The sequence below is a fragment of the Heloderma suspectum genome, chromosome W (assembly GCF_057233095.1).
Source record: "Heloderma suspectum isolate Gila_16-S chromosome W, 16-S_ref, whole genome shotgun sequence".
NCBI lineage: Eukaryota > Metazoa > Chordata > Lepidosauria > Squamata > Helodermatidae > Heloderma > Heloderma suspectum.
Window position 1 is genome coordinate 63843785 of NC_139475.1, and position 25459 is coordinate 63869243.

A 25459-nucleotide genomic window follows, 5' to 3' on the forward strand; every position below is an offset into this window, starting at 1 on the left:
ACACCCAGAAGGGCACCAGCTCAGAGAAGAATGCCATAAGATCACCATGCCAAGGTTTTCCCCGAGCTTCTTTCCCCATCACCAGGGAGGAACATTTCCTTCCGTAGTCAAAGAGTTCCAGCACTTTTCATTTCCATCAGGAGCAGGTCAAGAAACTGGGCCTTAATTCAAGACTAAGTTCAACACTAAGCCGCCCCCAATATACTTTGCATTACAGCAGGGACAGCTCACAACAATATATATTTGCTGGGAAGATCCATTTCCCCATCAGCTCCTGTGAGGACTGCAGGTAAACTCTGAAGGAATGGGGAATTCTGGGTTGGGCAGCAGGTGATGTTATCACCCCCGCTGCTCAAAAAGCCCCAGTGCCTCCACACCCCTGAATTTTTGCCTTTTTAATCAAACAGTTAACTGCCTTGGAAAGGGTACCTCTGAAAGGTAGCCTGGGAGCACAATAACATAAGCAAGCGTTAGCGGCACAGAGCCCCTGTCCATAAAAACATGGGGGAGTTGGATGTTCCCTGGGTAGAGGAATGAAAAACCTTGGCTTCCACCCATTCCCATGCTCTCCCTCTCCTGCAACAGGGGGCCGTCGCTTCTAGGGGCCAAAATGTCTCCTCCTTCCAGCTCCTCGCTGTTCCGTGACCTAATGGGATTACGAGCCCGCTGGTGAGAAGGTGACCGCCAGCGGGCTCCTTGAATCCTGGCAACATGGAAGCCCTGTGGGTGAGTGGTTCCCAAGTCCAGGAGAGAGGCTCATTGCCTGTTCCAGACGCAGTTGCACATCCTCGGAAAGATCAAGTCTGTAGTTTGGGGCTACTCCTAGATCCATAACTGTCACTGGAAGTTGAAGTGGCCATGACAGCTCCGAGTGCCTTTTACCAGTTTCAGCTGGCTCGCCAGCTACGGCCTCTCCTGGACAGGGAGAGCTTGGCCACAGTGGTCCAGGTGCTGGTAACCTCAAGGCTGGATTACTGCAATGCGCTTTCTGTGGGGCTGCCCTCGAGGCTGCTCCGGAAGCTGGAGTGAGTGCAGAATGCAACAGCTCGGCTGTTGCCGGGAGTTGCTCCTTCCCAGCATGCAACTCCTTTGCAGAGGGAACTGCACTGGCTGTCTATTCGCTACAGGGCCAGGTTTAAGGTATTAGTACTAGGGTAGGAAACCCTAAACAACTTGGGACCAGGATACTCAAGAGAGCGCCTTCTCCCTTACCAACCTGCCCGGTCACTGATGTCATTGGAGGGCTCGCTCCTGGTGGTTCCACATGGACCTATGGCCCAGTTGGAGTCCACCCGGAGAAGAGCCTTCTGCGTGGTGGCCCCCTTTCTTTGGAACTCCCTGCCTGCTCGTGGAGGTCAGGCAGGCACCAACACTGTGCTGTTTCCGGCGCGTCCTGAAAGCAAGCACTGTTCCAGGACACATTCCTTAATTGACTAGTCATGGTTTCCATTGGTATTCTGTTTTTTAAAATAGCATCATTTCAATCAGGTGTTTTAATCTTTTTATCCTGTTACTGTTTTATCTCTTGTGTTCGCCACTCCGAAATCTAGATATGGAGCGGTATGCAAATATTGTAAATAAACCAAAGCGTGAAATCTGGGGTCTGGTGGAGGAGGAAATGCCCACCATGCTGCCACGCCCTCACCTGGTCGTTCTCCATGAAGATGTAGAGGAGGGAGCCAAAGACAGCTGGGTACACCATCGCTGAGGCGTAGAAGCCCAGCCACGCAAAATACATGGCAATCTTCACGCCAAAATAGTCGCAGATTTCATCTGGGTGTGGGGGGAGAAAAGGGGGCAGCGTTAGCAGGACAGATGGACAGAGCTTGGAGGAACCAGGGCGCTGCTGAGCACGCAAGAGGCCACAAATCCGCCTCTGCTAATTTATAATGGCATATTCCAAGGTAGCAATAATCACGGGGATTTATGCACGAGAGGCAACGCCAGGACATTCACATCTCATCCAAGCAATTTCAAACATTCCCATTAATTTGCACCCTGCAAATCATCCCAAACAAATGGGAAAAGGATTTGTTCCCCTAAGGTTAATTGCCATGCAGGGGAAGTTTTTTTTTGGGGGGGGGATATTGTCGCATGTGGGGAGGGAGTTAACCCTTCTCTCCCCAGCTGCAATCTGCCTTGAAAACTGGTCCCCTGCATGGTAATTAAGGTGAGAAAAAAAATTCCATGGGCAGCAATGGACACTTGGGGCCCTGAGAAACAGATCCAGGGGCCCAGGATACAGATCTGGGGCCCCATGGCCCAAGCCTAGCAATGCTTCTGGCTGGGCCGCTGTTCTCGGAAAGGACACCACTGCAGGAAGTCATCACAGGCAGGTCAAATGGTCAGTGAATTAATTTTGTTACTGCATTTCCTCCCCCAGGGAAGGGGAGCAAGGCACCACCAGGGTCTTCTGCCTCATGGGTTGAAATATTTAGGGCCAGGCCCGCATGGATGCCGGCACTCCGGCTCCAACCACCCTCGGCCACACCAAGGTCTCCTGCTCCCTTCTGCATACATCTCTGCCCACTATTCCTCACTGCTCCTTATGACCTTGGATCTCTTTGCTGGAACACCCAGGAGCCTTTCCATTTGGGGCATGCATGTTGGGAGACAGATGTTGGGCGACAACCAGGCTCAGCCTCCTCCAATCTGCTGCCCTCCAGATGTTTCCAATTACAACCCCCAGAATTCCTGGCCACTGGCCATGCTGACTGGGGCTGAGGGCCCTCCAAAACAACTGGAGGGCGCCAGGTTGGGGGAGCCTACCATAGTGACATCCCATCTGGACTACTGTAACACATTCTTGGTGGGGCTGCCTTTGAAGACTGTTCGGAAACTTCAGCTGGCCCAGAGTGCTGCAGCCAGACCCTGGCTACAGGGATGATGTGACTCCTTTTTTTTGTTTTTGTTTTTGTTTATAATACTTTTTATTCTACTTGCATCTTTATAAATGAAATAAGGAACACCAACAACATAATCATCTTCTACAGTTTCCAACATTACAGTATTCTTAAGAGGACCCAACAATAATAAAATAGAGAAAAAAAAGAGAAGGAAAAGAAAAAATATAAAAAGGTGACAGAAGGACAAAGGGGAAAGAAACAGAAAACAAAAACAAAAGAAAACAAAGCAAAATATAAACAAAAGATTACATAACAAACTTAAATTTAAACTACATTACACATAAACTTCAAATATCACTCTACTTAGATATTATATCTATAATATTACCAATCTTACAAATCAATACAATGTAAGTATTCAATTTCAATATTGTATCTTTAGGCTTATAACAAGGAAGCAAGCTTACAATTCATTTTCATTGGCCATATAATGCCTTTTAGCTACCATATAATAATAAAGCTTAAAATCAACCCGCCAGAAATATTACTAATCCTAGTATCATAATATTGATATTAATAATAATTAAAAAGAAAAGAATTATAAAAGATAAAAAATACAACAATCACTAATGTATTTTGTACTATCTATATTTTAGATAGTATCATTTCCAAATATATAAATGAGTGTGCACATTTCTATACACCCTCATACAGTAGATTTAAGTACAGTATATCATACCCGTTAAAAAAAGAGAGAGAAAAAAGACAGATATATATATAAACGGTTATCTCTGGCCTAGCCTGGGTGTTACAGACTAAACATAGCCAATTGACAAAACATGTTTATAAATTCCAGTTCATGGGGCTGGAACAGAAGTCTCGCGTGTTTTTCCAATTAGCCACGCCTCCGCCATTTCGTGATTTAGAAATTTCTTCATCTGACCTTCAGAGGAAATGCAAAATGTTCTGATATTCTAAATGATATTGTAAGTTCATTTGTCTTGCCAGGTTTCTCGCCTTGGTAAATTTCCTTCTTTTATCAGCAACTTCTTTGATGTAATCCAGAAATAACATAACTCTATCTTGTTTTTGTCCCCCAAAGAGATTTCCCCCCTCTCTTGCCAAACGCAGGATATAATTTTTTGTGGAAATTCTTGCAAATTGAACTATAATCGTACAATCAGTCCCTTTGGCATTTGGCACACGAAATGTATGCTCAATGTCAAGTAAATAATCAGATGGCGCAGGGAGTATCTCATGCAGAAGCTTATCTACAAAAGTTAACAAATTTACATCAGTAGGTAGATCTTTGTTACCAATAATACGCACATTTGCCCTGTGTACAGAAGCCTCCAGTTGAGAAATTCTGATATAGAAATGGTTGAAAAAAGCTTGCGATGCAATCTCCTGTGCTGCAACCCGATCTTGCAGCTCGTTAACCTTCGCCTCATCTTTTGCCAAGAAGTGTTAATTAAGTCCATGGCCCCTTGCAGGGTGTATCCAGGGTGTATTTGAACTGTATCCAGCCTCTTAGCCTGTTCAGCAAATTGTGAAAACAAAGTTTTTATCAGAGCAAGCAACTCCTCTATATTTCCATCGCTTCTCGGAGCCTTTGCCACGGGAGGTGTGTGTGTGTGTGTGGGGGGGTCAGCGGAGATCCTGCTCCTTTTTTCCTCCTTGATGTTGCCATCGTTCTCTTCAAACAGATCTTGCAGGTCCTCAAATATTGTTGGTATTCCCTAGTCCATAAACACTAATAACTGCATCTGGAACTTGTCAGCCCTGTGTTCTCCTAATTAGACAGGAGTTTCAAAACAACTTTGAGCGGTGTCTTAGCTCTGGCAGACTAACCTTGGAGCCCAGCCCTTCTGCTGCTTTGCAAAATGAGCTGGTCTTCCAAGAGTTTATCCAGGTGCTGCTCTTGCTCCCCCTTTTAATTCCAGAGGGAGATGAAAAGGTTTTTCAACCTTTTAAAAGCTGTCTGAGATAGCGTCCCGCAGAGCCTCCACAGAACGCTGCCAGGGCGACATGGCTCCAGACCAGAAGTCCCGGATGACGTGACTCCTTTGTGATGACAGCTTCACTGGCTGCCAGTGTCTTTCTAGGCACCATTCAAAGCCCTGGTTATCACCTATAAAGCCCTAGCAGGGAGACCTTTCTCTTCGCCCCACATTTGGCGAGGACACAGGAGACGAGGCCTTCTCGGCGGCAGCTCCAAGGCTCTGGAACACCCTCCCTAGAAAGACCCATCTAACTCCTTCCCTCATGACCTTTCGCTGGTGGGCAAAGATGGCTTTATTCCGTCCTCATTAGCTGACTTCTCACATCCATGGAATACGTTGCATTTTGATCAACCAGCTGCCGTTTTTTAAAAAACGTTTTCGTTGATCTTCCTCCTGGTTTTTGAATCCTATCTGATTTTATGTCTTTGTCACTTCCATCTCTGCATTTTATTTTAATGCTTCGTTTTACTGTGTTTCATACACCGTCCTGGGATTTGGTAAAGAAGGGCGGTATACAAATATTTTAAATAAGAAAATATATCACAAACAAGAGGTAGAATCCAATGTTAGTCCTGCGTACAGTAGACCCATTGAAATGGATGGAACTTAAGTTAGCTGCGACTAACTCAAATCCCATTCATTCCAATGAGCCTACTCTATGTAGGACTAACATCAGATACTACCCTAAATGTTTTGAATTGTCCTTGATTTTGCTTATGTAGCGTAATAGCCTTCCCCAACCCGACACCTCCCAATTATGTTGGACCACAATGCCCATCATCTCCAGCCAGCATGATGGGAACAGTAGTCCAACAGAATTGCAGGGGCCCAGGTTGGGGAAGGCTGTATTATATATTTCAAGGCATATATTTCAAGGCATTCAATCGTTCTCTAGTTGGGTTATGGAAAACCCCAAAGAATAAAGCCATTTTACCACTTGTTGAAGTTCGTGGGGTGACATTTAAACCCCAAAATAAATCAATGCAGGTTACCCCCTTTTTATGTTGTAATTGGGGTAAGCCCCCCTCTCCACCCCCCCTTTATCAGGGTAGCAGAGAAACCAAATTGCCATTTCCGGAGACAGTCACCATCCAATCCTATTTCCCATTCACACCGATGCAAGCGGCAATTTTTGCCTCATCTCTCCAGTCAACGCCTCTCATTCCTTCCCTTCCAATCCTGCTCCAGTAATGAGTTGCTCATTGGAAAGTGCTTAATATTCGGGAATGCAACGATCCTGCTTACATAACTGTCTTGATGGAGCCATTAAGCAAAGCACCATCATCCAAGCCAAAAACGGTTCATTAAAATGTCCATAAGCCCTTGAAGCCATGTTGGAGGAAAAATGGAATGCTAAACCACTGGGGAGTGAACCAGCCCCACCCCACAAAGCCTGAGTCATTCCGATCCTGTCAGAGGAGATTCCAAAGGCATTGTGGGGGCGGGGTCCCCTGTACCGCATTTTTTCTTTGCCGCGCATGTGGAGAGGTGCTGCTGATACTAAATTATGTGCGGAGGAGACAAATACGAGGGAACACACAGGTTGTGGGAACCAGGAACCTGCTTTGTAAGTCCTGGAATGTGTAAAGTAATCCATGGGTGAGCGTGCCTCTAACCATGGGCAGAGTGCTTTTCTCTCACTTCTGGCGACCCATAGCCAAACAAGGGAAGGGCCATAGCTATTTCTATGTTCCTTTAATGCTGTCTTCCCCAACCTGGGTCCTTCCAGATGTTTGGAACTTCAACTCCTGTCAGTCCAGCCTGTATGGCCAATGCTCGGGAATGCTAGGACTTGTAGTCCAAAACATCTGGAGGGACCCAGGTTGGGAAAGGCTGAATGTTTCCCATAGTATCCCACTCCTCCTTTATTCCATTTTAACTAGGAACATTGCTAAAACTAATTCCAGAACAGGAGCATGTGCTGTTTGCTGCAGGGTTGGGGCCTCTTTCCCCACCTCTATGTTACCAATGAGCATGCGCCAAAAATGTGCATAATGCACACTGCCAAAAAAGAAGAAGCGATCTTGATGTATATGTGCAGGACTGCATCAAGATTTTTTTGGGTGCTGTGTTTTATCTGTGCACAGAGGTGTGCCCCTGGCCCTGGGTAAAACACCACACAAAAAGAATCTTGGAGTCATCACGTGAAGGCTTTTTGTTTTTTGCAGTGTTTTATTGATGCAGATATGTGCACTGGCAGGGTTGGATTTAGGATCTGCTTTCCGTGAGAGGAAAGGCTCCACTCGTGGAAGGTCCCACTTATTTGGGGGGTCCCCCCTTCCCCACCACGACAGATCACCCCATTGGGCATGGTCTCCCAACTCTCTGTGTAGCATTTTCACGGGACAGAGAAGTCCACTTCCACCAGCCCAGTTGATCTAGCCCTACTAATATAGAGGCATGGAGGATGAGGAAGGCACCGCGGAAATAAACACTGTGGCCAAGTACGCACACGCACGCATGCATGCCACAGCACTCTGTACAAAATTGGGATTTTTTTTAAATGGAAGATTCCTAATGGAAACAAGTTCATGGTGGAAACAAGAGCAGGGAATCCAAGGGCGTTTCCAGATGGGGGTTCCTAAAGACACCAAGAAGAAGACATTCTGCAGCTATTCTGTTTTTTCTGTCTGAAGGCCTTTTAAGATGACAGACAGAAAAAGTGGTGGGAAAACACGGGTGGCCTACGAAGGGAAGACCACATCTGGATCCCCCTGTCAAATTCCATGAACAAGTTAGGTAAGGGTGTATGAAGATTTCATTTTTGCTTGCAAAACATGCGCGCGTGCCCTATTCGAAGCCCCGACACCATCATGAGCATGTCTCTGCCGAAAACATTTGTAAATGGCCGGATACGTGCTCATGCTTGATTTGCGCAATCCTCCCAGTTTGATTTTGTGCAAATTTCCTAATTTGCACAAATTCCTCCCGTGTAGACTGAAAGTCCCGCTTTACTCTATGGTGGAAAGCTGAGCAAATTTGGGGGAACTGCGCAAATTTCCCATTCGATCACTGCTTGATTTGCACAAATTTCCTGTGCTGAGGAAGCTGCAATCGCAAACCTGAACAGGAATCGGGCACGGGATGACTGGTGAAATGGCATTTGGAGGATCCTAGCAATGTCAAGCATCGTTTGTTCATCCATCCCTAGATGGATAAAGCTCTGGGCAGAATTTTGGAAGCATCCCTAATCTCAGGTAGGAGGAACGGAGAAGGCTGTCATCTGCCCAAGAACTTGAAGAACTGTGAGGTTCACGCCCAACTGTCAGTAACTTCACTACCCTCCAGTTCATCTCCTCTAATTAGGGATCATAGATTAGTGGTTTAGGGGCCTGAGGCAGTCTGAGAGTTTCCTGGAATCTGCATTTGTAAAGAGGCTAGTCTCTAGCAAAATAAAGTAGTATTAGCCTGAAGCTTTGTCTCCTTGTGGTGTTGACTTTGACGGGGAAAGGACGATCCATTTCTGACAGCTTGCTGACAGTTTGGGCTTGAACCTCACGGCCAGGCTTGATTCACAGTGATTCCTCTCCCTTAGGGTGGCTCCCTCCTATGTTGGCTTCCAAGGGTGTCTATCGTGGCAGAGCGTCTAAGCCCTGCCCCTAACTTTTCCCGCTTTGCAATGCGCCCTAGCGTCTTTCAAGTCACGCCCCTCTTCCTCCTCCTCCTCAGAAACTTGAGTTCTAACAGTGGAGGGAAGGGGCAAGGACTCAGCCTGGGCCATCTGTTTGTCAAGGCCTTCGGAGGAATCTCTCCCAGCTTCTTGGCTCGCTAGGGAGGGTCCCTCACCTGGCCTCTGATCTAGCTGCTGGTCCAACTCTGATTCAGAATCGGAGCTGTCAGACATCTCAAGGCGCTTAGACTCATCCCTCACAACCGGACTCAATGCACCAGTGGTCTAATTCAGCAGAAGTCAACTTTGTGCCTCTCACCCCACTCCTCTGAGATACAGGGGGAGAAGTTTCAGTCAGAGAGCCATTAACCTTAGGGGAATACAAGGGGAGAAGGAACGACAGGAGACCATACCCAAAGGCTGAGGTTTGCAAATGGCTTGTACCCAAGATTTCATCAGCTGGTTGAGGATCCGTTGCTTGTGGTTGGGGAAGACCTGTTGCAGGATTCCACGGGCTGCTAACTGAGGGACTGAGGAAAGAGGAAGGAGAGAGTGAAGGGTAGAGCAGAGCGAGGACATGGAAACGTCATTCAATCTCCCCATGCTGACAATGGTCACCCAGGGGATGGTGAAAGTCATCCCTTGGCAATGCTGGGGCACAGTGAGTCCCCGATCCATCACCAGCTAAGGACAGATGACAAATTTACTCTGTCCAGGGTTTCATTTATGGATGTATTGTATTCGCACCTCCTGAGACTTCCAATGAGCCGAGACAGAGCTGCGTACCCAAATCCACATTTCAGGGGAGCTTTCCAATGCAGTTCGTCTCGTGGAAAAGGTGCACAAAACGCGTTCATCTGAAAGAAGCCTGAAGCTACATTTCAGCAATGCAAACATGGAAGTGCGTACATTAGGGGAAACGCACACGCAAAAAAGTACAAATTTCCATACAGGCTTAAAAAAAAAAAAATTGCAACCTTGCGTGGAAATGGGACAGAATGAGCTTGACCTCAAAAAAAATCAATCTCCACAAGAATGAGATTGACAGATCCATCTTCCCCTGTCAGCAATGTACCTTGAACACATTTAGTTTAAAATGCAGCCCAGAGCTGAGATTTAACCAAGCCTTTTCTGGACTGTACCATTTGAGATTCCAGCAGAGGGTTGGGGGGTTACTGGGGATGTCAGATAAATCCAGTTGTGGAGTGGAGCTCGATGAGCTCTCATCAGTTCACTCCCCAGACTCCATTCCGTCGTCCACTAGAAGCAAGTTGGGACTAGCAGATTTTCGGTGTTTTCTAATTTACGTACATTACGGCCATAATTTGCACAAACTGCAGCCATAATTTGTGCAAGTTATGCAAATCTGCGCAATTTGCACAACTCTCTATTTGCGCAAATTATGGCGAAGGCCCAAAAAGATTATGTGGAAAGTCCCTGGAATTTGGGGAAACCACGCAGCTCAACTTGCAAAGGAAGTCTGGCAAGTCCAAAAAGGGCTGGATTTCCCAGCGATGGACATCTTTAAGGGTTACGTAGTGAAATACTAGAACAACAAATTTCCCCTGCATAAAAAGACAGCTGTCTCCATGACATATCAAGTTTTTGTTCTGCAAGGAATTGGAGGGGGGCAGCAGCTGAGGGAGTTTTCAAGCCATGCACCTGCCCTGAAACCTGAGGTGGTACAGTCCAAGCAAACCTTTACCACTTGGTCCTTTTGAATGTAGAAATGGGGTCTTAGAACAGCTTTCTCCAAGCTGGTTCCCTCCAGATGGATCAGGACTACAACCTCCATAATCCCCAGCTAGCATGGCTGGGGAAGGCCATCTTAAAAGTTCGAGGATAGAGGCGGGTGAAGACAAGCCATCCTCAAGTAGTTTCCTTTGCTCAGCGGTGCCCACAACAATTCATATCTACATTGCCCTAATTAAACGTACATTTAATTAGAGCACTTTACACTTAATTAGAATACTTTTCAACATTCCCCATTACAAAGGTGGTTAGAATGTGCAGATGAGGGAGAAAGCCAGGAATAAAAGCATCTAAATTTGGCAAATGGATATAACTTTTTTAAAAATTGCTTTGCTAAAATTGCCTTTGAAAGGGAGATCTGATGGCACCATCCCAACCCCATCCACACCCCTCTTTTGCCTCTAGGTTGGCGATTTGGGACAGCAACCCTCCCCTCAAAGGGCTGAATATGTGGCACAGGAAATCTCACCCCTAACCCAGGGGTCCCCAACCTTTGGGGGTTGATTTTGAGAAGGTGTTGTGGGTGCTCTCTCAAAATGGCTGCTAAGGAATGGTTGGATCATTCACAAAATGGCTACCAGGGTGTCACAAAACACCCATTTCCTAGAAGGCAAACTGGGAAAGAAAAGTAACCTGCCCGAGAACTTAAGTACAAGGCAAAAGTCGGGACTGGAGCTCCAAAACACAACACTGCTCTTTGGGACCCAAGTAGCAATGGCACTGGAGGGCACAACTTCGCTTTGCGACATGCCGGCCTCCCAGTTAAAAAATAATGACTTAAAAAAGCAATCAAATCAAATAAAAATCAGCAGGGGCAGGGAACTGGGTGGGCGCCAAGAAAGGTGTTGGAGAGCCCCTTTCTGTTAAAACAGAACAACATGATAGCACAATGAGCTTCTTTTTAAAAAGAAAGTTTTTAAAAAGGACACAAGCACCTTAATATTCCAGGATTTATTGCTCTGCATGTGTCTCCTTTTTTTAAAATGCACCCCTCCAAGCTCTAATTTCAGAAGCAGGGTTTGAAAACATCCCCAAAATTCAAGAGACTCTCATCACGGGATTACGTCTTGACGTTTGTTTGCTTGCCAGATTTCCAAACTGGTGCAAAATAAAAAAAAATATATCAGTTCAGCTTCTAAGACCCCCAGACGTGCTGGCTGACACGCCCCACCTGCTGGCCCCAATCCCCACTCACTGATTGGCTGCCCTTCCAGGAAGTGGATGTTGTGTAGCACCTCGCCCTGCTTGGCTCGCAGGTTCTCCAGCCAATACCTGATGATGTTCTGGCGTTCCTGGAAGTGGGACAGAAAAGCCATGAATGGCCTGAGTCACCAGCCTCGTGCCCACAAGGTCACCGGCGTCCCGAGACTGGATCATGTGGAGCGGTGTGGTTGGGTCATTTTAGACTCTGGATTTGGGCATCTTATAGCAGGGGTGTTGAACCTCTGGCCTGCGAGCCAAATCCAGCCTGCCTGGAGTTGCAATCCAGCCCTCCGGGGTTCCCCACGCTCCTCTCCCAACTGCCAATATTTTTTCCAAGTTTCTCTTCGATTCTAAAAGATTGAGATGCTTCTCCGAAGGCTCAGTTACTGGCAGTTCTAAGCTAAAATAGACTGGTATTGTAGGTCACAAAGGGAGCCCCTGTTGCTCATTCACCTGAGGGACACCAGGACATCTGCCCAAAGTCCGGTTTTGTTGGCACCATCGATGGACCCCATAAAAACATTAATTCTCATCCTCCAGATTGTAACGTTCCAACTGGCCCATGAACCCTCGCTCCGAGATGGATGCAGAGTGGATCGCTCCAGGATAGAGGAAGTAAACCTAGTCACGCCAAGCAACACGTGGAAGAAACATTCCTCCATGCAACGCAAAACTGACCTCACCTATTTCCTGCAAGGCTATTTGCTTCTTGGAAGCAACCACACGGTCTGTGCGGGGTGATGGATTTGGGAACTCGGTCCCATTCACAAATGACGCGGATGCGTCCTGCCCGCAGTCCCTAACTTGAAGGCGAGCAGGAATGCTTTCCTCCCAGAAAATGTGTTCTCTAAAAAAATAAAAAAATAAAAATGCACACTTTGAAATGTGCATTTTCCCACAAATTCGCATTTTCACACTTTAGTTCATGGGGGGAAAGTGCATACTTTGGTCAATTACGTACAGAAACGTGCACTTTCCCTGTTCAAAATGTGCACTTGCCCCATTCCAATGTGCCAGAAAAGTGGTTGAAAATGGGAGCAAGTCAAAACGAGCTTCGAAGCAATTTTTGGAGCATTTAGTTGAGCTCGAAAATGGCTGGTTCTCCCATCTCTAATCTGTTCCAGCAGGGTCCTCATTGGAGGTATCAACTAGAAAATCAATTCTCTTGTGATGAGTTCTTTGCTGGGGTACTTCTCACAAGGGTACCCCCCACCCCCCACCAGGACTCACCTGAGAAGTGAAGAAATAGAGTTCATTTTCTATGTTCTCGTAAATGTAATCTTCCTCGCAGGAGAAACTGCGCATGCCACCCCCAAATTCCGCCTTCACTGGCTTCCGCAAGCTCAGCTCATCTGCCCCCCGGAGAAAACTGCCAAGGGAGGGGGTAAACAAAGAAGACTGAAGGGACGGCAGAGATAAAACACCCCTCTCTTCTCTCTCTGTCATAGCTTTGCTCATTTGGAGGCCTTCCCCAACCGGGTCCTCCGGAAGTCTGGGACTTCAACTCTCATTCGCCCCAGCGAATGGTCAAGAATGCTGGGAGGTGGGAGTCCAAAACATCCAGAAGGCTCCAGGTTGAGAATGGCTGGATTCAACAGTAAGAATATCTACACCACCTTTGTTCTGCTCTTTTCATAGAAATTTTGTTGGACCCCAACGCAGGGCCCAGGGGTAACCCATAGATTAGTGCCATAGGTGTGGGACCACTGGATGTCCCATGGAAAGACCTGTAGATGTGGGACCACTGGATCACAGATGTCCCATAGATGTATGTCCCATTGCCAAGTCGGGCCAGGTATGACCTGGGCGGCTACCAGGAGGAGGGCCTTTTCTGCTGTGGCACCCCAGCTGTGGAATGAGCTCCCTAGAGAGGTTCACCTGGTGCCTATGTTGTTCTCATTCCGGCACCAGGTGAAGCCCTTTTTATTCTCCCACTATTTTAGCATTCTAGCTTCTTAGTCTTTTAGCTTTGGTGTTTTAAATCTGTATTTTCAATCTCTGCATTGCTGCTAGGTTTTATTCTGGTTCTACTGCGGTTTTAAGCTTTCATATTTTATATTGTTTTCTGCTGCACTTTGTGGTTTTAATTTCTCTGAACCACTCAGAAAGCTTCAGCTATTGGGGGGTATAGAAATAAATAAATCTCCTGGAGGTAGGAGGGCCGTTGCCAGATCAGCCATTCACAACCTGGTGCCCTTCAGATGTTTTGGACTACAACTCCCAGCATCCCTGGTGATTCACCATGCTGTCTGGGGCTGCTGGGAGCTAGAGTTCAAAACATTTGCAGGGCACCAGGTCTGGGGAAGATACCATTCAACAGAGTGGGAGAATCCTCTCCGTAAACCAGCAGGTGCCAGCGGAAATTTAGGTTGGTTCAGATCCGGATCTGGAGGGCCAAACTGAGTGAGGGACCCCATGACCTCGAGGGACCCCATGACCTCTAGGGGCCTGGGGACATGGTAGAGGGCCCTGAAATGTCACAGAACGCTTCCCATGTTCCATTCAACCCTTTCTCTCTCACTCTCCCCTGCATTCATTGGTGAAATTCCCAGAACTGGATTTTCGTCCATCCGTGGTTCCATAGCATACGATCATTGGTGAGTTGCAGGTTTTGCATGCTGAACGTCCCAGATTCAATTTCCCACCCCTCCAGTTTAAAAGGATCGGGTAACGGGGGAAGAGACCCTCTTTTCCCGAGACCCTGTTTATCAGAGTAGATAGCCCTGGTCAAAACAGACCGGTGATTTCTGCTCTGTAGAAGCCAGTGTCCTAGAGCCTGCCCGGGGCCCTTAGACCTGTGGGGTGCTGTTTTCTTTGTCCCACCACTGAGGGCAGGACATGGAGTGAGGGCTCCATGAGCTTTGGATGGCTCCTAAGAAAAGGGCCTTTTCTGCTGTGACACCCCAGTTGTGGAATGAACTTCCTAGAGAGGTTTGCCTGCAACCTAAGGTGGGCTCATTTCACCACCGGGCAAAGACCTTTTTATGCCTTTTAATTTTCCAGTTTGTTTTTATCTGGTTGTTGTTGTTCAGTCGTGTCCGACTCTTTGCGACCTCATGGACCATAACACGCCAGGCCTCCCTGTCCTGCGCTCTCTCCCGGAGCGTGCTCAAGTTCATATTCATTGCATCGGTGATGCTATCTAGCCATCTCATCCTCTGCTGTCCCCTTCTCCTTTTGCCTTCAGTCTGTCCCAGCATCAGGGTCTTTTCCAGAGAGTTTTCTCTTCACATTAGGTGGCCAAAATATTGGAGCTTCAGCTTCAGTATCTGTCCTTCCAATGAGCAGTCAGGGTTGATTTCCTTTAGGATGGACTGATTGGACCTCCTTGCAGTCCAGGGGACTCGTAAGAGTCTTCTCCAGCACCACAGTTCGAAAGCATCAATTCTTCGGCGCACAGCCTTCCTTATAGTCCAGCTCTCACAGCCATACATTACTACTGGGAAAACCATAGCTTTGATTAGACGGACCTTTGTCAGCAAGGTGATGTCTCTGCTTCTTACTATGCTGTCTAGGTTGGCCATAGCTTTCCTCCCAAGGAGCAAGCGTCTTTTAATTTCATGGCTACAGTTACCATCTGTGGTGATCTTGGAGCCCAAGAAAATAAAATCTGGCACTGCTTCCATTTCTTCCCCTTCTATATGCCAAGAAGTGATGGGGCCAGATGCCATGATCTTAGTTTTTTTAATGTTGAGTTTCAAACCAGCTTTTGCACTCTCCTCTTTCACCCTCAACAAGAGGCTCTTGAGATCCTCTTCGCTTTCTGCCATTAGGGTGGTATTGTCTGCATATCGGAGGTTGTTGATAATTCTCCCGGCAATCTTAATTCCGACCTCTGATTCATCCAACCCGGCGTTTCTCATGATGTACTCTGCATATAAGTTAAATAAGCAGGGTGACAATATGCAGCCTTGTCGTACTCCTTTCCCAATTTTGAACCACTCGGTTGTTCCATGTCTGGTTCCTACTTTTGCTTCTTGACCCTGGTACAGGTTTCTCAGGAGACAGATAAGGTGGTCTGGTACTCCCATCACTTTCAGAATTTGCCACAGTTTGTTGTGATCCACACAATCAAAGGCTTTAGCGTAGTCAATGAAGCAGAAATAGACGATTTTCTGGAATTCTCTTGCTTTCTCCATGATCCAGCGAATGTTGGCGATTTGATCTCTAGTTCCTCTGCCTCTTCGAAACCCAGCTTGTACTTCCGGTAGTTCTCGGTTCACATCCTGCTGAAGCCTAGCTGTAGGATTTTGAGCATCACCTTGCTGGCATGTGAAATGAGCACAATTGTGCGGTAGTTTGAACACTCTCTGGCATTGCCCTTCTCTGGAATTGGAATGTAAACTGACCTTTCCCAGTCTTGTGGCCACTGTTGAGTGTTCCACATTTGTTGGCATATTGAGTGCAGCACTTCAACAGCATCATCTTTTAGGATTTTAAATAGCTCAGCTGGGATACTGTCATCTCTGCTAGCTTTGTTGTTAGTAATGCTTCCTAAGGCCCACTTGACTTCACTCTCTAGGATGTCCAGCTCAAGTTCAGTGACCGCACTATCATGGCTATCAGGGACATTCAGATCTTTCCTGTATAGTTCTTCTGTGTATTCTTTCCACCTCTTCTTAATCTCATCTGCTTCTGTTAGGTCCCTGCCTTCTTTGTCCTTTATCATGCCTGTCTTTGCACAAAACGTTCCCTTGAGATCTCCGATTTTCTTGAAGAGATCTCTAGTCTTTCCCATTCTGTTGTTTTCCTCGATTTCTTTGCATTGTTCATTTAAGAAGGCCTTCTTGTCTCTCCTTGCTATTCTCTGGAACTCTGCATTCAGTTGGGTATATCTTCCCCTTTCTCCCTTGCTTTTCGCTTCCCTTCTTTCGTCAGCTCATCAGACAGCCTCATCAGACAGCCACTTGGCTTTCCTGTATTTCTTTTTCTTTGGGATGGGTTGAGTTGCTGCCTCCTGAACAATGTTACGGACCTCCGTCCATCGTTCCTCAGGCACTCTGTCTATCAGGTCTAATCCCTAAAATCTATTCCTCACCTCCATTGTATATTCATAAGGGATATGATTTAGGTCATACCTGAATGGTTTACTGGTTTTCCCTACGTTCTTCAATTTAAGCCGAAATTTTGCAACAAGAAGCTCATGATCTGAGCCACAGTCAGCTCCAGGTCTTGTTTTGACTGACTGTATAGAGCTTCTCCATCTTTGGCTGCAAAGGACATAATCAATCTGATTTCGATATTGACCATCTGGTGATGTCCATGTGTAGAGTCGCCTCTTGTGCTGTTGGAAAAGAGTGTTTGCTATGATCAGCGTGTTCTCTTGGCAAAACTCTATTAGCTTTTGTCCTGCTTCATTTTGTACACCAAGGCCATGCCTGCCTGTTATTCCGGTGATTTCTTGACTTCCTACTTTAGCATTCCAATCCCCTTTGATGAAGAGGACATCTTTTTTTGGTGTTAGTTCTAGAAGGTGTTGTAGGTCTTCATAGAACCCATCAACCTCAGCTTCTTCGGCATCAGTGGTTGGGGCATAGACTTGAATTACTGTGATGTTGAATGGTTTGCCTTGGATTCGTACTGAGATCATTCTATCATTTTTGAGATTGTACCCCAGTACTGCTTTTCCCACCCTTTTGTTGACTATGAGTGCTACTCCATTTCTTCTAAGGGATTCTTGCCCACAGTAGTAGATATAATGGTCACTGAATTAAATTCGCCCATGCCTGTCCATTTGAGTTCGCTGATTCCCAAGATGTCGATGTTCAATCTTGCCATCTCATGCTTGACCACCTCCAGCTTACCTTGATTCATTGATCTGACATTCCAGGTTCCTAAACAATATTGTTCTTTACAGCATCGGACTTTCTGTTCACCACCAGACACATCCACAGCTGAGTGTCCTTTCGGCTTTGGCCCAGCCGCTTCACTCTTTCTGGCGCTACTTGGAAATACCCCCTGCTCTTCCCCAGTAGTATATTGGACACCTTCCGACCTGAGGGGCTCATCTTCCGGCGTCATCTCGTTTAGCCTTGTGATACGTTCCATGGGGTTTTCTTGGCAAGAATACTGGAGTGGGTTGCCATTTCCTTCTCCAGTGGACCACGTTTTGTCAGAACTCTCCGCCATGACCCGTCCGTCTTGGGTGGCCCTGCACGGCATAGCTTATGGCTTCACTGAGTTACGCAAGCCCCTTCTCCACAACAAGGCAGTGATCCATGAAGGGGTTTTATCTGGTATTGTATTTTAAATTTGTGCATCACCTCTAGCTTGATTTGGTTATTTTTATATTGTTGTTTTAAACTTTTTCACTGCATTTTATCATCTGTATTTTATTGTCAAGTATTTTATGGTTTTCATTGTTGTGATCTGCCCAGAGAGCTTTGACTATTGGGCGGTATAAAAATGTAATAAAGAAATAAACTTTGTAACAGCCTTTCCCAAGGGGTATGCCTGGCGCCAACTTCATTATCCTAGTTCCAGGTAAGACTTTTTTGTTTTCCCCAGCATTAATGCTACTGTTACTTTGTTTTACTAGAGGTTTATTTTATTTTTTGCTATTATTGTATCATTGGTTGTTTTCACCTGTCCTAGGAATTTTGTTTGTATGAAGGGCAAGATATTAAATAAATAAATAAATAAATAAATAAATAGGTTAGCGTAAAATAAATCTGTTTAACATCATATAATGTCAAAGGTTGCTCTGGAAAAGTTTCATTGTGTGTGTTTTTTAATTTTAGCCTTAGATGTTTTATCCTTGGTTGGGTTAACAGCCCCTTTTATAAAAATTGAAAGTAGGTACTGGCGACTGGGGAACCCGGGTTCAAGTCCCCACTTGGCCATGAAGCTCACTGGGTGATTCTGGGCCAGTCCCTGACTCTCAGCCTGACCTACCTCACAGGGTTGTTGTGAAGCTAAAATGGAGAAGAGGAGAAAGACCATGTAAGCCGCCCTGCGCTCCTTGGAGGAAAGGCGGGATATAAATGTAACAAATAAATAGATTAAATAATAAATTATGGAATTTAATTTTTAGGTTACGTTTGTTAGTTCTAGATCATTAGCCATTTTCTCCGATTTGTGTTTAATTTCTTCATTTTTAATTTTGTAATACATAGATTTTTTTTGTCTGGCTTGGTTCCTGCTTTAGTCATACTTAGAGTAGGCCCAACTGAAATCAAAGGGATGTACGTTAGTTGTGACGAACCCAAGTCCCAGGGGTTTCAATGGGTCTACTCTTAAATGGGACTACATCCAGAATCCAACCTCTCTGTTATATTGTGACGACCTAGGGTGATCAATAATAAAACCAAACTGAAGAATCTGATAAGACACCCATTTCCATTCTTTTCCTCTGTGGCTGAACTTTATCCCATCCCCCTATCCGTGCGCAACTGTACTCTGAGGTTCAATTCTCATGCTCCCTCCCTCTCTGCCACCCCTGCCACCCCCCAGTCCCCTTGGCCACCCTCCGGACATGACTTGCCTCTCGTACGTAGCCATGAAGAAAAAGGCATAGACCCGGGTGTGCTTGTGTTGCCGGATCTGGATGATAAGTTCAGGGATGCCCAGACGGATGTGGTTCAGCAGCCAGAGAAGCGTGTGGTCATCTGTGGTGTCTGGCCAAGTGAGAATTTGGGAAGACAGCAAGGAGGTGAGATACAAATACGCACACGTTAATGTGGCAACGGTGCGTCAATTTGAAATGGTTAGGTTCGTGGACTAGAAATCTCTGGATCAACTTAAAACAGGGATGTAGAACCTTTGGTCTGAGGGCCACATCTGGCCCGCCTGGGGTCCCCAGATGGCCACACTCCTTTTTCCTGGCCCCACACCCTTTCCCCCGACTGACAGTCGTTTGGTGGTTTCCTGGCTGTTGCATTGTTTTCTTTCCCATTCTAAAAGGTCGAAATGCCTCCCCAAAGGTGGAATTGCTGGAAGGAAGAGCCTGATGCTAAAATAGGCCAGTGTTTCTTGGAATTATGGCCTTGCCCGCCACTGAAATGTGTCCCCCCCCCCCCCGAGTGCTTCTCTAAACCTGAATTCAGCGCCCAGGCTGAAAGAGGTTTGACACCCCTGATTTAAAAGGCGTCCAGGAGACGCCTGGCTTTTCTTTGAAGTTGTTAAGACTGAGCATGATTTTATGAAGACATTTTTTCAGTGCTGTAAACTGCCATGGGAAGACTCTGGCCTTGAATGCTTGCTGATGAAGGTGGCTAAGAAATGGATTAAATTATTTTTCAACACATCCTCACAAAAATTGTGGCATGGCAGGCCTCGCCTTCAAAGAAGCATCCTGCTTGCATCTCCCTTGAGAGGGAATGCGTCTTCTAAGATGGCGCAGCTGAGAGATGCTCAAGAAACACCTGCAAACACAGGAGGCACGTTTTCCTTTGGGGAAAGTGTTTGTATCCATATACAAATCAATGAAGAGTTCATCAGCTAATGCACACATGGATTCATTGACTAGGGTGCAATCCTATGCATGTTTCGACAGGAAAAAAAAGTCCTACAACTCCCAGCGTTCCCCAAACAGCCATACTGGGCGTTGTAGGACTTGTTTTTCTGTCAAAAGGTGTGTAGGATTGTGACCCAAGAGTTCTTTTAATCATGACACATTCTTAAGTCTTACACACACACACACACACACACACACACACACACACACACTTCTTTGCAATCTCATGCATCCATGCACAGATATGCCCAGCTCCTTCGTATGTTACATTTTCCAGGACACATCACGGAATGTTTAAGCCTAAAGTTGTGCACTTTGTTTCCCGCCTCCCAGCTGAGCAGAGCAGAGCAGAGGAAGCTGCTGCAGCTGGTCCAGGGGCTGTACAAGCGAGCGAGCGGACAGGGGGAGCAAACAGGAGTTGGCCAGGGGAGTTGCAGTGGAAGAGGAACCAAAGTGGTGAGTGGGCTGGAGTAAGCCCAGGGGACCTTCCATTCCAAGTTGCCGTGTGCTCACCATGTGCTCCTGAGAGCTCCAATTGAATTGAGGGGGGCGTGGCCTGAATACTCCCAGCAGCCGTGTGGGCGGGGAGTTTCAGTCTGCTTCCTGCCTCCTAGCTGAGCAGAGCAGAGGAAGCTGCTCCAGCTGGTCCAGGGGCTATAAAGAAAGCAAGCTACCAGAGAGCGAGCGACCAGAGCGAGCAAACGGGGGTTGGCCAGGGGAGTTGCAGTAGAAGAGGAGGCAAAGGAGGCAAAGGAGACAACAGCAAAGAGTGAGTAGAGGACCAGGCACAGGCTACTCTAGAACAACCAAGAAGCTAGACACAAAAAGGGAAAAGAGGCTATGGAAGGACAAGACTCTCCAGTGGTGGTGACCTGCAAGGCGTGTGCCATGTCTGTTTTCTTGCCCGAGAACAACCTGGCCTACACCTGCAACAAGTACAAATTGATCACGCTGCTGGAAGAGAAAGTAAGAGGACTGGAGTGGCGAGTGGCGACCCCCCGGGGAATAAGAGAACAGGAAGAGTTCTTGGACAGAATGGGGGAACTACGGCAGCAAAGCGAAGACCAGAAGCTTGAAGAGCAACAGCAAGCTGGGACAGAAGAGGAAACTGCTGAGGTGAGGAAAAATGAAGCAGAGGATGCTCCTTGGAAAAGGGTGACAGTTAGGAGCAGAAGAACTAGAAGACACCCGGCACCAGTGGAGGCAGTGGAACTAGGAACTCCTAGTTTCCAGGTACTTGAGGATGAGACTGGAGAATTACAGGGGAACCTGCATGAGAGTGAGCAAAAGGCTGAAGGTCAGCCAAGCAGAGGCAATGAAACCCAGGCCTACAGCTACAAGAAGAGTAGTAGTAGTGGGAGATTCCTTGCTGCGTGGGATCGAGACCCAAGTATGTCGGGAAGACCCGTGGACTCGCCAGGTATGTTGTCTCCCGGGAGGACAGATTAGAGACGTGACTGAAAGGTTGCCTGCCCTCATAAAGCCCACTGACAGGTATGCCCTTCTTCTCATCCACGTGGGAACAAATGATACCGCCAAGCGGAGCTACAAATAAATCACGTCAGACTTTGAAGCTGTGGGCAGGAAACTCAAGAACTTTGGAGCCTGGATAGTTTTGTCATCCATCCTTCTAGTAGTTAGAAGAATGATAGAAAGGGAAAGGAAAATACTCTGGGTGAATGACTGGCTACAAAGGTGTATTGGCCCCAGGAGCATAGCCAAGTCATTTGCAGAGTTAGAGGGGCCTAGAGATCCACAATGCGTGCTGAAGTTCATTATTGGTGCAATTCCCATGCTAGTAAGCCTCTGAGCACATGCAGATGAGTCAAAGGGCCGATAACAGCCTTCTCAGCACATTCCTCGCTAATGAGGAGGAAGCCTTATCAGGCCACACCTGAGAAGCAGAGTTCGTTTACCTCAAAGCTGCAGGTGGCCGTGCTGAGAACCAAGCGCTGTCAGCCTACGCTGGGAATGAACGTCGGGGCGCGTGCTGCTGAAGCGCTGCTTATCGCTAACCTGTAGAGTCTAAGACCCATTGTGCCCAGTGGCTCGGGGTTCAGAGAAGCTGTCTGATCCAGCCATTGGGTACGCCCGTGTGCTGGAAGTTACCCAATGAAGTCTCCTTGTAAGCAAACCTTTGAGTCTGATGTATCACTGTCTTGGCACTTCTAACCTAAGAGTTCAACGCCCACGGCCGGTGCAACACAGAAGGAGGTGCCGGTGCGAGAGATCTGGATTCTGGGACCACGGGCTATACTTCCTGGAAGATGGGCTGTTGGCAAGGGACGGGTTGCACCTCACAAGGGCTGGGAAGGATGTGTTTGGCCACAGCATGAAGAACTTCATCAGTAGGGCTTTAAACTGAATCCTACGGGGAAGGGAGACGTAAAGTTGGGGGTAACAGTGGACGAAGGCTCATGCACCGCAACGGAGAGAACAGCTCTGAGAGCGCCCAATAATAGTCTTCGAAAACATGTAGGAAGACAGCCAGACTATGAAGCACCTGGTCTTCGATGTCTATATACTAATGCCCAGAGTATGGGAAACAAACAGAACGAACCTGAACTCTTAATACAGGAGGGAAATTATGACTTGATAGGCGTAACTGAGACTTGGAGGGATGACTTCCATGACTGGAAATACAGCAGTTGAAGGATATAACTTGTTCAAAAAGAACAGGAGGAACAGAAAGGGAGGTGGGGTTGCACTGTATGTGAAAAATACCTATCTCTGCACAGAAATACAGGAGGATGAGCTTGGGAGCCCCATCGAGAGCATCTGGATCAAAATAAATGGAGCAAAGAAGAAAAGGAACCTGGTGGTCGGAGTCTACTACTGGCCACCCTATCAAGGAGAAGATGAGGATGAAACTTTTGAAAAGCAAATAGTCAATGTTTGAAGGAAGCAGGATGTAGTAGTAATGGAGGACTTCAATTTCCCCGATATTTGTTGGGAGACAAATTCTGCAAAACATGGCCCCTCCAGGAAATTCCTGACTTGTGTGGCGGATAACTTCCTCCTACAGAAAGTAGAGGAAGGAACTAGAGGATTGCCTATCCTTGACTTGATCCTAACCAACAGAGATGACTTAGTGGATAAAGTAGCAGTTAGAATAGAGTTGTAAAGTAGAGTTCTTGGTTCTAAGGGAAGAAAAAGCCAAGCGTAGCTAGATATATACCCAGGATTTTAGGAAAGCTGATTTTAATAAACTCAGAACAATGATCAGTAAGGTCCCACGGCAAGCAGCTCTTAACGAGAAAAGGAGTCAGAGATGGGTGGGAGCTTTTAAGAAAGGAAATTCTCAAGGCACAATTACAAACAATTCCAACAAGAAGAAAAGGTGGGAGACAACAGAAGAAGCCAATGTGGCTTCACAAAAAGCTTAGAGATGTCCTGAAAACAAAAAAGCACACATATAGGAAGTGGAAGGAAGGCCAAGCAACAAAGGAAGAGTACAGGCAGGTAGCACAGAATTGCAGGGATGGCATCAGGAAGGCTAAAGCTGAGAATGAGCTGAGGTTAGCGAGGGATGCTAAGAGCAACAAAAAGGCTTTCTTCAGCTACTTGCATAGTAAAAGACAAAGGAAAGAAATGGTGGTTCAGCTATTAAATAAGGATGGCAAAATGATAACAGATGACAAAGAAAAGGCAGAAGGGCTCAATTCCTACTTTGGCTCAGTCTTCTCCCAAAAGAGGGTCTATGAGCCCCCTGGCAAAGGCAAAGTACAGGCTGAAGGGGCAGGATTGCAGCTTGAGATCGATAGGCATATGGTCAAGGAACACCTAATGTCTTTGAATGAGTTCAAATCTCCAGGGCCAGATGAACTGCACCCTCGAGTCATAAAGGAACTGGCAGAAGAACTCTCAGAACCGCTGTCTATTCTCTTGGAGAAATCATGGAGGACAGGGGAAGTGCCAGATGACTGGAGGAGGGCTAAGTTGTCCCTATCTTCAAAAAGGGTAAAAAGGAGGAACCTGGGAACTACAGACCAGTCAGTCTGACATCAATCCCTGGGAAAATTCTGGAGCAGATGATAAAGCAATCCATCTGGAAGCACCTTGAAAACAATGCAGGGATTACTCAAAGCCAGCATGGATTTGTCAAGAACAAATCCTGCCAGACGAATCTGATCTCATTTTTTGATCAGGTAACCTCCCTTGTGGACCGTGGGAATGCTTTGCCCATAACATACCTCAACTTCAGCAAAGCTTTCGACAAAGTGCCCCATGATATCCTGATGAGCAAACTAGCTCAAAGTGGGCTAGGTGAAACAACGATCCAGTGGATCCACAGTTGGCTACAGAATTGGACTCAAAGAGTGCTTATCAATGCGATCTTCTCCAACTGGGGAGAGGGAATGAGCGGGGTACCGCAGGGCTCAGTCCTGGGCCCAGTGCTCTTCAACATTTTTATGAATGACTTGGAGGAGGAGGTGCAGGGAATGCTGATCAAATTTGCAGATGACACAAAATTGGGCGGGATAGCTAATACTTTGGAAGACAGAAACAAAATTCAAAGTGATCTGGATAGACTGGAGCGCTAGGCAGAAAACAACAGAATTACATTTAATAGGGATAAATGCCAAGTTCTGCACCTAGGAAAAAGAAACCAAATGCACAGTTACAAGATGGGGGATACGTGGCTCAACAACACTACAAGCGAGAGGGATCTTGGAACTGTTGTCGATCACAAGCTGAATATGAGCCAACAATGTGATGTGGCTGCAAAAAAGGCAAATGCTATTTGGGGCTGCATTAATAAAGCATAGCTTCCAAATCCTGGGAAGTACTAGTTCTCCTCTACTCAGCACTGGTTAGGCCTCATCTGGAGTACTGTGTCCAGTTCTGGGCACCGCACTTTAAGAAGGATGCAGACAAGCTGGAGAGGGTTCAAGAGGAGGGCAACGAGGATGATCAGGGGACTAGAAACAAAGCCCTATGAGGAGAGATGGAAAGAACTGGGCATGTTTAGCCTTGAGAAGAGAAGACTGAGGGGAGATATGATAGCGCTCTTCAAGTCCTTGAAAGGTTGTCACAGGGAGGAAGGCCAGGATCTCTTCTTGATCATCCCAGACTGCAGGACATGGAATCATGGGCTCAAGTGACAGGAAGCCGGATTCCGGCTGAACATCAGGAAAAACATCCTGACTGTTAGAGCAATACGACAATGGAACCCATGAGCTAGGGAGGCGGTGGGCTCTCCCACACTGGAGGCATTCAAGGCGAGGCTGGACAGCCACCTGTCAGGGATGCTGTTGTTGCAGAAATCAGAGTCAGAGAGACCACGGAGTGAAGGAAAAAGAGTTTCTTTATTTAACGCATGGGCTTAAGGCTGGAATCATTTCCAAAGAGCCAGAAGCCCCGATTTACATCAGCACATTGGTTTTATAGACATTGTGACACATATGAAACGGCTCCTCCTCCCCCTCCCACGTGGGGTTGCAGTCATAGAATCATAGAATCATAGAATAGTAGGGTTGGAAGGGGCCTACAAGGCCATCGAGTCCAACCCCCTGCTCAATGCAGGAATCCAAGTCAGAGCATCCCTGACAAATGGCTGTCCAGCCTCGTCTTGAAGGCCTCCAGTGTG

At 46.8% G+C, this 25459-nt stretch overlaps 1 protein-coding gene across 1 annotated transcript in view; it reads right to left on the minus strand.

The window, feature by feature from the left end:
• Positions 1 to 25459, minus strand: part of LOC146334086 (anoctamin-8-like) — a 46405-nt gene that overhangs the window by 14322 nt on the left and 6624 nt on the right. The window contains exons 2-6 of the mRNA XM_084824918.1: positions 18898 to 19030; positions 12645 to 12783; positions 11407 to 11503; positions 8873 to 8989; positions 1646 to 1773 (exon numbers count right to left, since the gene is read on the minus strand). Coding sequence (XP_084681044.1) covers positions 1646 to 1773; positions 8873 to 8989; positions 11407 to 11503; positions 12645 to 12783; positions 18898 to 19030 — 614 coding nt within the window. The remainder of the gene's footprint in view (positions 1 to 1645; positions 1774 to 8872; positions 8990 to 11406; positions 11504 to 12644; positions 12784 to 18897; positions 19031 to 25459) is intronic.